This window comes from Durio zibethinus, chromosome 6, assembly GCF_047325235.1.
Source record: "Durio zibethinus cultivar Kanyao isolate XHJ-2024 chromosome 6, ASM4732523v1, whole genome shotgun sequence".
Taxonomy (NCBI): Eukaryota; Viridiplantae; Streptophyta; class Magnoliopsida; order Malvales; family Malvaceae; genus Durio; species Durio zibethinus.
Window position 1 is genome coordinate 31712108 of NC_143167.1, and position 14175 is coordinate 31726282.

Sequence of the window (14175 nt, forward strand, 5' to 3'; positions counted from 1 at the left end):
AAATAAATATAAATATAATTATTTTTAAATATAAAATTATAATTTAATTATATATAAATGTAATTTTCTATTAAAATAAATTATTAAATAATATATTTATTAACATAATATATATAAATTAAGTAAATAATAAATTTATTCTTTTATATATTGTATCAAAGTACTCAAATTCAATTTTTATTTGACACTAATAGCTTTAAAAAGAAAATTTTAACCCAATTATTATTTTTAAAAAAATTGCAATAACAAATCAAAATTTATTGGATATAGATTGTTTTATAATTTTTACATTTATTGATTTTTTTTTACAAAATTTATTTAATAAATAAAATTTAAAAATAAAATAATTTGACATATAATTATTAAATTAAAATATTAAATAATATTTTTAATAACATATATATAATTAAATAAATAATAAAATATATATTTTACAAGATTGAAACGTAAAATTAAAAACTTTAACTTAACACGAGTTTGATTTTAAAAAAAAAACTCAAATCAATTATCACAAATTAAAAAAAAAAAAAAAAACACCGATTGAATCGAAATAAATTGAAAATTATCAAATATGAATTTTTTATCATTTTTATCTCAATTAAATTTTTTTATTATAAAATTTATCTAACAAGAAAATTAAAAAAAAAAAGCTTTAAAAAGAAGTAAATGCCACAAAAACATCCAAAACAAAATGAAATACCTTAAATTCATCTTTAATCACATTTAAACAAAAATTTTGATATAATTTAAATTTTAAAAAATACATTTATGCTGGATCGATGTAAATTAAAATATAAAAATTATTTTATCATCTTTATCTTTATTGATTTTTTTAATGAAATTTATTAAATAAAAAATAAAATTTAATAAAAATAAAATAAAAAACCAAAAAAAATGAAGGAAATGAAAATACCGCGTAAATACCTTCTCCTTCTATATTTTACAAAATTAAGTATTAGTTTTTTTTTTTTTTGAAGGTGGGTCAGGGGTCGCACATGTGGTATACAGCACACGTGTCTTGTCGTTGGTAGCAGAAAATCGAGTTATACCAGGGTGCGGAAGGTGAGAGGCAACCATTTTTCAAATTCATTCAAACATCGAAAAAATGAAAAAGCAAAGTACGCAAGGAACAAGACAACAAGGTACGTGGAAGGGAAGCCCCCTTTTTTGTCCATATAGTACTACTGTAATTTTATTATTTTTTAGTGAGAAGAAATAATAAGGCCTAAAATGTTATACCCAAAGAAGGCCCAGAACCAATTGTAACAGTGTTTCCTTTAGGGTACATGACTGTAAGTTTTAACACTGTTTTGGCCCCTTCGGCTAAAAGGAAAGCGAAATGAAGGGGAAACACAAGGCCATAACCATAAAAAAACAAGATTTTGCTTGAATCAAAAGTGGTAAGAGGGGAAGGAAGGAAGGTGAAAGGAAGCTCCATTTTGTTTTTCTACGTATTTCACTTCAGAATGGAAAACCAGTTTAGGAAGTTGCTACGAAGCTCCTCCACCCACCCAGAAACTTCAACAATGCATCTTTTTGCTCAAGCATTTTATGTCAGATGGATACAACTACAATCTATTCCAGTATGCATCATTTTTGGAATACCAGATTTTGCAAAAAGTAATGCCTTCACACTACTTGCAGAAAGCTAAGAACTTAAAAAGGCATAATTGAATTATAACAAATATAAAGGTAAGCACTGGATTAATCAATTGAGGATCCAATGGTGCATCTGATAAAACTGATATTATTAAGACTAGCACAAGAGCACAATAGCCCCCAAAAAAATCCAAAACGATTATTTCACTAGTTCCTAATGTTGTAAGACGGTAAGGGTCTAAGCATCTAGCTGTTATGGTTAACTCTTCAACCAACATTTCTAATAATAGGAGCTAATGTCATATCCAAGAATCAAGAGGAGGGAGAAAATGGGGACCTTAACATAAGAATGAATGCTGATACTTAGAACTATCTTTGTCGCTAATTCGAGTCCTTAATCTCCACACCCTTTCCAATAGGCAATTCATGCTTCAAAGGAAGATGAGTATTCAAAGCAGAAGAGGATGCAGAGACAGTCTGACCTATTTCTACAGTTGCTGAGATTGGAGATTTTACAATTCCACTACAATAAGGCTCCTTCAGTCCACCTGCACGAGTTCCAGATTCTACAACACCATTCTCCACAGGTTCTTCTTGTTGAATTTTTTTTTCACCTGTGCCCATTGGAGACCACATTGTTTCTGTAACATGTATGAGGGCAAATCATCATTCAAAAACATTAATCAAAAAATGAACACCTAAGAATTAAGATTAAAAGACTGCACACCTACTATTTTATTTCTTTCAATTCTAAATTTTTCAACATCCAGAAACTAAAACCTTCAGCATTAATCAGATTATATGGAGCCCTAAACAAAATCCATAACAGAGTGAGAATTGTAATGGATATAAGGCAGCAACTTCACCATTTGGAGCAAAGTTTCCAAGAAGAAACCCTGATTGGATTTTGCCCATAATAAATTATCAAAATTTGGGAGTCTAACATTGTGAAACCAACTAGATTACCTTTTATGGTCCCACAAGTAATAAGCTGATTGAGGAAATCACAGAACCTTGTCAAAACAAGCTTTTCCTGCTCTACATAGACCTCTGTGCACTCATGCCCATTTGATGATTTTTGAGTCATGTTTTGAGAATCGCCTGTCAATACATTAGGTGACCCAGCTGCCATAAACATTACATCTTCTTCATCACACATCAATGCACGTGTTCCAGGTGACAGTGGCCTTCCGTTTTGCACATCATCACCATCTGCTCCAGAGTTGCCACTTCCATCTGCATTTCCCTGGTTCTCACTGCTACGTTCATCAGTGGCACTGTTATGAACGTAATTACCTTTCTGACTCATTCCATGCACCTGACCAGATGAAACAATAGTTTCGATAGGGCCTCCCTCTGTTTCCCGATCCATTTTGCTACTTTTCTCTGGAGATTGTAACTTCCACGTTAGTACTACTATATGCTATCTTCCAATGAAGTAACAAAATGCATTCAAATTGTGAATCCTGCTATGGAAAATTAACCACACTAGCCCAAGATGAATCAAGTATGGAATTATGTTTAATGATACATGATTCATATATCATGGAGGGAGAAATATATTGGTCAAGAAACAGTGTTCAGACCATCACTTAAAATTTTTTTCTATTTCTTTGCTTAATGCATGAAACAGGTATTACAAATAAGATGACATTCCTAGGAGTCTATAGGAAGCAAGTTTGAGGTTTTGATTTTTCTTTTGGAATCCATCCAATTGACTATATTCATGAGAAAAATCATCACAAAGAACCATGAAAGATAGAGATTAGAGAGTCTCAATGATGATGAATAGGTCAACCATTGAGTCCTCCAGAGTCCAGACCACAGTAACTTGTCATACATATAATTTTGATGTGTAACAAAGGAAATATCGTGGACTTTTCAAAGGTTATTGTTCTCAACATTTCCATCAACATTCCCATCCATATAATATTAAGACTTTGTTTACTTAAGTTTATTTATTTTTTTCACTATTTCGTCAATCTTTCTATATGATTTAGAAAAGTTTCTATATTATGCCCCTATAGGCTATAAAAGTACCAGAAAAGTTTTTCCAATTTCTTTCGAAGAGGAATGCTTGAGTCACTATGATGACTTTCATTCAATAGCATTACTACAAAGCAAATCCTCTTGGCTTCCATAATACATACTCATTGTTTTTCTATAAAATAATTTATCAGCTTCACCTATGCAGGCCTAATGGTAGAATCATTACCTTAAACTTATCCACACAGTTGTAATATTCAGTCATGGCTTTTACAATGCAAATATAAGTTTTCTATGATTAAATATAAAAGCAGCTACCTTACTGACCTTCCCTCTAATTTTACAGATGACAAAAGCTTTTATCATTCAAAGCTAAGAAGGGGAAATGTATGGAGAAGATACAGATTGCAGGAAGACAACTTTTAACAAGGATAAATTTTGGAAACATGTGATCAACTGATAGTGCATACAACATATTCATTGTGGCAATTTCAGTAATATGATTAACTAAAAAGTTGACACTAATACTGAATGAAAAGAAACAACAAGTTCTGTATGTATGAATAATAAGTAGTACCTGCAGCAAGTGCCCTTCCAGCTTCTGATGAAACTAACACCAAAACTGAACACAGCTCCTTCACATCTTGTAGTTGGAGGATGTTCGCCAATGGAGATCTTCAATAATGTATAGTGACACTAATTAGCTCCTAAAAGGGGGAAAGAACCAAAAAAGGATGTTTCTGTTAATTACAGGCAGATTAAAGATCCACACAATTCTACCTGTATGTGAATTTCGAAGATCCCAATGATGCTGAATTAGCAGTGCGAGAAACAGAAGCGGATAATGGAGAAGATGTGACAAAAGAATTTCTTAGATGATTTTCCTGGTTGGAATTAAGAAATAGATTAGTATCCATTTTCTCCTTGAAAAAGAAGAGGAAACAGCCAATATTTTTTGTCTGCATCATGTAATAATTAGAATCTTAAAAACAGCTGAGACAAAATTTGGGGCTTCAAAATTTAACTGCTTTTTTCTATTCATCTCTAAATATCATTATTTGCATCAATTTGCAAAGGTACCATATAGAATAGATGATTCCTAATGAGAAAGCCACAGAGTCCATCTACACAATTATTTTTCATTTAGATACCATGAGTAATATAAAAAAACCTTTGATGCCTGATAGAAAAGGTGGTTATAAGATGATCCCATAACATAAAGCATAATTTTTCTCTAAAGGCTGCACAAATCCAATCAGCAACCTTGATCAACCAAGATGACTCTTGCATATAATCATAATTTCAAAATAAAAAATCACCTGTTGCTGTTGAACAATCTTTTGAATGGATTGATCTTTGACTGCTAGACCAAATAAGAGTTCTTCACTTTTTCTCTTCTTGGATGCCAAAGAAGTCCCATAGCCAGACAATCCAATGGCACCACTAATGGCTGCATTTGCAGCCTGTTGCATGTAAGCCATGGAGATATGATCTCCATGAACGAGAGCTCTTCTTTCTTCACTTCCTTCAAAGTTCTTGCAGTCCATGCACTTGCAATTTTCTGAGCATAGAATATTAGCTTGGAAGCACTCACAATACTTCTTGAGACAACCAGATTTCTTGCAGTGACATCCTTTATTGTGCTTTCCGACCATTTGGACATCATTTGCATCGTCCTGGATTTGTTTCCAGAAAATAAGAAATTCTAAAACTTGGCAAAATCAATTTTCATTTTTCTATATAAACAACTATATTGATCGTTGCATATCCTGCTTCCACAAGATGCAATAACACAATACCATACTTCAAATAAAAAGAATAAAACCAAAAGAATAATTAAAATAGGCTCAGTTTAACATTATTCTTCACAATTGAACCTCATAGGAAGGAAATAAAAACTGGAAAATCTCATTGCTGTCACCTAGTATCACTTATAATGAGGCAGCTTGAAGGTGTCAGATAACATACCCTAGCATCCTGAGGTGTGTGGGGACTGCTGGCAATCTTCGGTCTAAATGCATTTGGATTGCGTTCTAAGATTGCTCCAACTGCCTCTTGCCTTGCTGCTTCATTCTCCACATTGTTATGGCAATTTACGCAATTGCAACCGTTACAATAAATTGCAGAAGCAAAGCACTCACAGTACCTAATAATAACCCAAAAAAAATATGCACATCGGTTCCACATAAAAGAAACACAGGAAAAATATGATGGACCACAAACATAAAGCAACAAGTTCAAACATACACTAACAAATGCAAGTATTTATTGGTTCAATTTAAATCAGATAATTCAGTTAACTAATAAATCCAAAATACTTGGTGAAGGAAAAATCATATAAACCGAGTGTTAGTTAATTGTAATCAAATGAAGATTGATTCACATTTCCACAAGAAAACCACTAGTACGAGGAAAACATTACTACATGTGACCAAAAGTTTCCCCCAAAGAGAATTTCATATTTACGCTGAGAATAACAGATCATCTACCACAGGCAGAAGAAGAAAATGGAGTAAGCAGAAGTCAATCAGCACTTTGACCCATCACTCTTATTCAAACAACACTTCCTAAAAGCGGAACCCATATAGAAACTTTTTTTAGGTCTCCACAAATGATCAATAACATCATATCAAGTAGCACTTTGATATCTACAATTTATTGATCAAACATGTAAATAAAAAGCTGATATAGAATTCAAATAGGTGTTGGAAAACCTACAACTTCAGGCACCGAGAATTCTTGCAATTACACTGCTTTTGTTTCTTTGGAGTCCCATCTTTTGCTTCAGCATGGGCACGTGATCTAGACCTTGGGGACTCTTGCTTGCTGGACAAACACATACGCACAAAGAGTTAAAAACAACATTATGATATAAGTATATTTCTAGTTGTGCATAATGTTCTCACTATTTTACAGTGCCAATAAAACCTAAAAGGTTTCTTTAAACAGAAAAACCAAAAAAGCCAACAGATAACGGTAATCTAAAAAGTTCAGTTGTTGCTTATTCAAAAAAAACAAGAAAAAATAATTAGATTCTGAAATTAGAAAAAAGAAATTGCCAAAAAGAACAAATGACTTTGTTTTTAGGATCAATTAAAGTCTATTTAAATCATAATTGCGCTTATTTTCAAGAAAAATAAATCTTCAAGGCATAAAAACGTGATATAATTTTCTTTTCTAACAAAAAAGACATTTCTAATCTAGAGGGAAATTAAAGATTTTAAGAAAAGCTACCTCAATTGAAATGTTGCCAGCGGAAGCTTCTGGACCGGATGAGGTACTCGATGCACCACGCCAACTTGCGGCAGAGGTGGTGGCGGCTGCGTTTGAACTTGCGGTGTTGTCGGTGACTGAGGTTTTTGTTGTGGCTGCAGCGGCGACTGAACCTTTTGCGGCTGTAAATATAACCGCAATTGCAGTTCCTGCGGTTGCTGCTGATGTTTCGTCTGCAACGGCGTTTGCGATTGCCATTGCGGTTGAGGCTGCGGCTGCGACTGTGACTGTAAATGCATCGGGTGATCCGGTAACGTCACATTTGCCGACGCGCGACACACCCCTGTGAAATCTAATTGCCTAGCCAATTTCTTCGGTGCGAAATCCGAAACCGTTTCTCCTTGCTCCATTATCCAATCTTCATATAAACAAATTAACTTAAATAAATAATAATAATAAAATCAGACTAAATTAAATTGAAATTCAAACGCATAAACGCAAGCTATGGAGTTTTCCTTTCTTTTTTACCGTTCAAAATTCCGTTGAATGAAAATCTAAAGACAAAAATAAAGGTTTGGAGAATTTGCAAGGAGCTAAGCCGCCATAATCTAAAGTTTTGTAAGGAAATGTTTGCCTTTTTATTTCTTCTTCAGCCTGTGCCTCACTCCCTCTCCCAGTTACTTTGAAATTGAAATTTAGAAAAATGGATGGTTGAGTTTGTTTTGGATTGAATCGGACGGATGAAATTGAAATTCTTGATTGACGGATGAGATTTGGGAAAAGGAGTCGGGACTGAATGAAAACCGTTGGATTAAGATAGGTTTAGGTTTTTTGTTTTTGCTGGGAAAGTGAGGGGAGTGGAATTTGGCGCTAAGGGAGTCAGAAAGCGATTGGATTCTCCTTTTTATTTACACGTGTACGGATGAGATTGGTTTATGGTCTAAAATGGACGGAAGATATCCCAAGTGTTGAATATCTAAAAGGAACACGTCTTCTAATTACAATTCAAATTAAAATTAAAATAAAAAATTGTGTTTGCCACGGAAATTTGTGAAGCATGCAAGGATAAACACCGTCGCTTTATAAACTTTAAAATTTCGGGCCCTCAAAAGATATTTGTTTTGTTTTTTTTTTTTTTTAATTAGGGCTCAAATTGATTTCTCTTTTTTTTTTTTTTGAGATTTCCCCTCTTTTGAAAGCTGTAAAAAGAGAGTAGCATTGTGATTATTTAAAATATTAATTACTATAAGGTAACGTCAGTTAACGTTTATAGTTGTAGGCTTTGAGAATGTTTCGTTATTATAAATATCAATGAACTATTATGATTTTACATTTATGAGAACTAAATGAAGTTCGATTTTTTATTTTCAAAAAACTCAAGTTTATAAAAAAAAAAAAAAGAAATTTAAAATTAGTAATGATAATTAGGTGAAAATTTTTATTTTATCTTGTTTAAATTCAAACATTTGATTCATGATTAATGCATGATTTTATAGTCAAACGAATTAATCTTTCATTTTCGAATTATCAAACAGAAATTAAAGGTTTTATCTATTACATAATCATAATTTTTATTAATCTAATGAAAGTTATTATTATTAAATATAACGTTGAAATTTTTTCACTCTAAAAAATTTAGGTTCTCTTTATTGCTTTTTAATACACTTGTCATCATCGTTTACATGTAACCATCCATAAATTTATGAACAGTAATAATGAATTGATGTATTGAAAAGTAAAAGAGGGGACCGTTGAAAAAAGTAAGTAAATAAAATCATATGCTATATAAATCCATGAATTCTATTACATAATTTAATGATTTTGCACTTATTAAATTTTTATGCAAATTATGCATAAAAGAAGACAAAATTATGAATTTCCATTTTTTTCGTCAGCCCAACTCTCGATCGCAACATTTGTTGATATTTAAAGTTACCAAAGATCAAACTCTAATCCCGGTAATTAATTAATATATATTTGCATCTTATACTTGATTGATTCCTTATATACAATTATAGTGGTACTATTAGCTTCTACCAATAATTAAGGATTTTGAGTCTCTCCCAACCACCGCAAGTAAATGCATCAATGCAAATGCTTCTAACTCATGATGAGAAGAGTTTGGTTAATAATTTTAGAATGCATTTGGATGGAGAATTTTAAAATATTATGAAATTATATAATTTTAAAATGTATTATTTTAAAATATTAATATTTGCAATTATTTTTTTAAATAAACATTTAAAAAAATTAGTTTATTAGAATTTGAGGAGATAAAAAATAATTATAAAAGAATAATAATATTAAAAATAAAAAATATATGTGTAAATAAACATGCAATAGGAGTATCATTAAATTTATACAAATATATTGATATTATTAATAATATAAAAAATAAAAAATATTATTGCTAAATAATATGATATTTATTTTTTTTCAAATTTTTTATTTTATGATGAAACATACACAATAAAATAGAGGATTTTGAGGAATTTTGAAAAACCACATTTTGGTAGAATTTCAAAAGAAAATTTGAGCACTTTAAATTTTCTTTTTAAATTTTATCTAAATTTTAAAATTTTTTCTTTTTACTCAAAAAATTAAATTCATTATTGAACTTTTAAAAACCTTAATTCAAAAGAAATCCGTCATTCAAATACTTTGTCTAAACACACTTCTAGGCTTTATTTATTTCATGGAAAATAATTTTCAAAAAATAATTTCAGATTTTCAGATGTTTATTTTGCAAAAAATTGATTAGTCAACATAAATTGGCTTGTTGATCAATAAAAAATAAGATCATTTTTTTGGATTTGTTTTACGAATTTGAAAAAATGAAGATATTTTTCAAAAAAAACTGTCTATGAGTAGAATTATTTATTAATACTTCTAAAATAATTTTACTTATAAATAATGTTATATTAATAAATAAACAATACTATAGCATATTAATAAATAATATACTATTAATAAATAATATTATAATATATTAATAAATGATATATTATTAATAAATAATATAACAATAAATATTAGTAATTTAATTAATAAATATTATAATAATATATTAATAAAAAAATACTATTAATATAATATATTAATAAATATGATTAATAAATAATATTATAATATATTAATAAATAATATAAAGAATAATAAATAGTTTTATTTTAAGTATTTTTTATATTAACATAATATTTTAATATTAAATATTATTATTAAAATATAATTATTTTTTAATAATAATAATTTTAATAATAAATAATTTCAATATATTTTAATAATAAATAGTTTTTAATATTTTAATAATTATATTAATATTATTTGAAAAAAATATTTTCAAAAAACAATAAAACAACCAACAAAAAATATTTTTCATTAACTCATCCAAACAACAACAAAAAAATTTAATTTAGAAAATATAAATTATTTTTCAAAAATTATTTTTTATGAAACAAATGAAAGCTTATATTACATTTCCATTTGGATGGAATTCAATTAATTTGAAAATAAAAAAGATAGGACCAAAATTATATAAATAGCCTGCTATCATTTTGACAACGTTTATATACTTTTGAATTTTTTTTAATAATGACAAAAGCCGAAAAATAGTTTACGACATTTATAAATTATAGGAAAATTCACTCCCCGTCAGCTGAAAGAAAAGTTGAGATTTCAATCTAATGGGACCATAGAATATTCTCGATATCCGTATCCATATTACAACCTGGTTTGGCCAAAACATTCGCCCAAAAAGTTTACTTCGCTCCAGATATGATGGAACGTACCCAATTTCCTATCCTTCAACTCTCGAATATCATCAATTAAATTTTCAGGCGGATGAAATTTAATATCTACAACTAAGGTAAAAAAATTATAATTGATAGTTAAACAAAGAATTAAGCAATTAATGAATTATTTATCATGATGAAATTTTAAACTCCATATATAAGTGATTTTGTTAGAATATTATCATGTACATTTATTTATTATATTTATTGAATATAATAAATATATTTTAATAAGATTTGTGATAATCATTTAATTACACTATATAGAAATTTTCATAATCTAATATATATTGTTTTTGCTGCTAATTAAACTAAAATTTGCCACCACGGGTTCGACCAGAAGGACCCAAACAACTCCACCACACAATTCCATCTTGATCTAATTTGCAAGATTAATCCTTTTATTAATTAATTTCCTCTTTCAATTTATATTTACTTGTTCCACAATTGGCAAACGTAATTTGCTTTGTATAAATTAATATTTCAGCAACTGATTATTTTAATTAAAGACCTCACCTACCATGACAGAGATATGTACATTACCCACCTTGGAAAAATAATATATTGAAAACGAAATGTACTGAAAATGCCAAGAGAGAAAGTGGTCAGGATAAAATGCAAAACAAATTAAGGAGGAAAATAAAATAAAATAAACCAAAAAAAAAAAATATGGTCATGAAATTCACATGCTGATGTGTAAAGCTTTGTAAATGCATGTGGATATGACCAATAACTTATAAGTTCGGGAAATTGGGATGCAATTGGTTATAAATAAAACTCATTTGAAGGGCAATCCGTCTGAAGTTGGCGGAGCAAGGATGTCTTTATCCCACAATATAGTTTTTTTTTTTTAATTTATATAATTGTCCATTAGCCTTATAGATTAATTGACTTAGTAAATGGACATACTTTTCATATTTGTATATATGAATATCGATTTCTCTTCAAGTTACCCACAACTTTTTTTTTTTTTTACTACAACTTTGTTTTCAAAATTGTATTATAATTCATAAAAATTTTACTAGTACTTTATTTTTCCCCGTTTATATGTGGTGGGCTGACTCTCTAGATCTAGTTCAAATAAAACCAAAATATTGTGTTTCCAAACCGATTAATGCCCCAAGGGCGACATATTCATCGATCGTCGACCAAAGAGTGAATAGATCAAAAACTTAATTACTACAGACAAAATATACTGCGAAATTTACCACAAATACAACTAAGAACAGATTCACATAGTCTCAGGAATCTTATGGCCCAGCATCTCTAGGACTACTCCTGAAACCTGAAGTGTAAAGTCCTGGTTTGTTTTTATTAAAAGGAAATATATGCTAATATTTTTAAACATCAAATGTCACAAAAGGAAAACCCTCCATAGTATTAGTAATTTTTTAAGGAAATTAATTACGAAAAAGGAAAACTAAATCTTGGGTACTTTTTTGTGAGATCTCTTATCAATATTCACTGCAGGCTGAAGCCAAAATTATGCTGCATGCAACTACAAATGTCCAGCATGCATGTCTATGATAGATCTGTGCTGATATTTTGGACAGGGGAAGTGATCTGATGATCTGCTGCGCAAATTTTTGCTCTGAAACAGCATAGCAGCTGTCTGATCACTATCGAATCGTTTCCTGCTTGCAGGATTTCTAAGTATATATGTTAGTATCGTTGTAGCCATGTGATTATTCATCTTCTTGTTCGGTAAAATCTATGCCCATTGCCCAGTAAATTTTTGGGGGACTATTTTTTTTTTCTGGATAATTGCCTAAATCCCCTCTTTAGGGCAGCTTTTTTCTTTCCCAAATAACTATATATTTATTTATTTATTTTGGAATCTTTCTTCCTCTATGTTCTTAATCAGTTGTTGGGAAGTAAAGCAAGCCAGTTTTGCCACCTTTGTTTGAGTACTGAATTTGGGGTTAAATCGATACATTGATAATAGTAGTATAAAAATCCTAGTCCTTTCTATGTTTTATATGTTTAAAGTTTACATCAATTAAGCCAAGCTTAAGTTAATTAATTATTTACCATGATCCTTTTAATGTGCTATATATCTGAGTTTCTGAGGGGTATAGATAATGAACATACCAATTTCATCAAAATTTTAACGAATTAAGATCAGATCAGGGACTATAGCGTAAAAAAGGAAGTTGCTGCCAACCTGATTAACAATTATTTATAGGCAAATCACAATCCTATAATCATTAATTAGCTAAAAAAAAAAAGGAAAGGTAGAAGAAAGAAAACTGCCAATTATATAAAGAAATATCTGCAATGAATGATCATTCGTACCATATATAGTAATACAGGCATGGACGTATGCATGCATAAAGAGAAGACAAACTAATGGGTAATAGAGTATTATGCAATAAATTTGTCTTTCAAATTTTAATATTTGTAATTAATTTACGGCTTACGAAGATCTATGTATATATATATATATATATATGTAAAAGAGATCTAGTGGAAAAATGGGTAGATTCTGATTTATATTAATAGTGTTCAACCATATACATGTATTTAATTGATTTTTGGAGAATTATTTCAACTTTGAACTGGTTTTTATTTTATTTTATGTGTGAGAGAGGAACAACCTTTTGAGCACAGAAAAAGTTATGGGTTTTGTCCGAAAGCGTTTTAAAAAAAAAATGGTCCTGACACTTTCCATTTTCCAGCATAAAGAGGCTCATGATTGATAAAACCCCTTTTTCTTTAATTAGCTTACAAGGTCTGGTCTTTCCCTTTATATTTAGGCAAACCTTTGGGTGATGATCATCGGTACCCTTCTGTTAGCTGACTCTTACCTAGTGTATATAGCAGAAAGATTCCATATTCATGTAAATTGAAATAAATCGAGAAGAGCAGATCATAACTAGAGAAATTTGCAACAGCATTTCTGCAGGTTTTGCGGCTTTTGCAGAATTCAACAAGGCTAATTGGTTGAAGTTTGTGCTTTTTTATCCGAAATCTCAGGTGATTTTTCTGAGTCTTAATCAGCATCCAAAACTGCCAAAAACAACCTATCTGAGCCACCAAATAAAATGCATCTCAGATCACAGACAAATTCAGTGAAATATGCTACTGATTAATTGGCCAAAATATCTATCTGCCACCCTGTACAATGGATTCACCACAACTGATCAGTTGTACGTTCTTATTCCAAGTCAACGATACTTTGAAGTTGGTGCGGTAACTGCAACCATGAGCCATGTGTGAGAAAATCTCAGGAACAGACAGCTGGGAACTTAAGGAACAGATCATCTAAAGAAACACTTCTCTTGGAAACATTTGTTTTTTCTTTTTTAATTGGATGTGAGTGTTGGGTCTATGCTTATGATGGCAGAACATTATAAGGAGGGTCCTCTCCACAAAGAAGGACGATGATGTATCCCTTTAAGTGATTAGACCCAACAAATCCTCGACATCTATGACATTTCTTTGCCAAATTCAACACAAATATCAATGGATTCACTGACCCCTGGATCCTGAGCGACAAACTGAAAAACCCAAGCCTCCTGTATGAAAACAAGGGTACTGCACTCGATCCACCATAGCCACCCACTTCTTCTCTCTATTATTATCT

General features: G+C 30.2%; 1 protein-coding gene across 1 annotated transcript; it reads right to left on the reverse strand.

Moving 5' to 3' along the window:
- Nucleotides 1–1668: 1668 nt before the first annotated feature.
- Nucleotides 1669–7482, reverse strand: LOC111286149 (protein tesmin/TSO1-like CXC 6). The gene is made up of 9 exons (XM_022875971.2): nucleotides 7327–7482; nucleotides 6820–7216; nucleotides 6304–6411; nucleotides 5554–5731; nucleotides 4905–5261; nucleotides 4366–4469; nucleotides 4163–4260; nucleotides 2566–2985; nucleotides 1669–2240 (listed from the first exon to the last, which is right to left on the reverse strand). The coding sequence occupies exons 2-9, from the start codon at nucleotides 7206–7208 to the stop codon at nucleotides 1981–1983; spliced, it is 1914 nt and encodes a 637-aa protein (XP_022731706.2). The 5' UTR covers nucleotides 7209–7216; nucleotides 7327–7482; the 3' UTR covers nucleotides 1669–1980.
- Between the last annotated feature and the right edge of the window lie 6693 nt (nucleotides 7483–14175).

Excerpts from the sequence above, each read along its gene's own strand:
- LOC111286149 (XM_022875971.2), bottom strand. The coding sequence starts at position 7,208 with ATGGAGCAAGGAGAAACGGTTTCGGATTTCGCACCGAAGAAATTGGCT. Across the intron at positions 5,732-6,303 it reads AATTCTCGGTGCCTGAAGTT|GTACTGTGAGTGCTTTGCTT; the intron begins GTAGGTTTTCCA and ends GGTTATTATTAG. Across the intron at positions 2,241-2,565 it reads TACTTGTGGGACCATAAAAG|AAACAATGTGGTCTCCAATG; the intron begins GTAATCTAGTTG and ends TACATGTTACAG.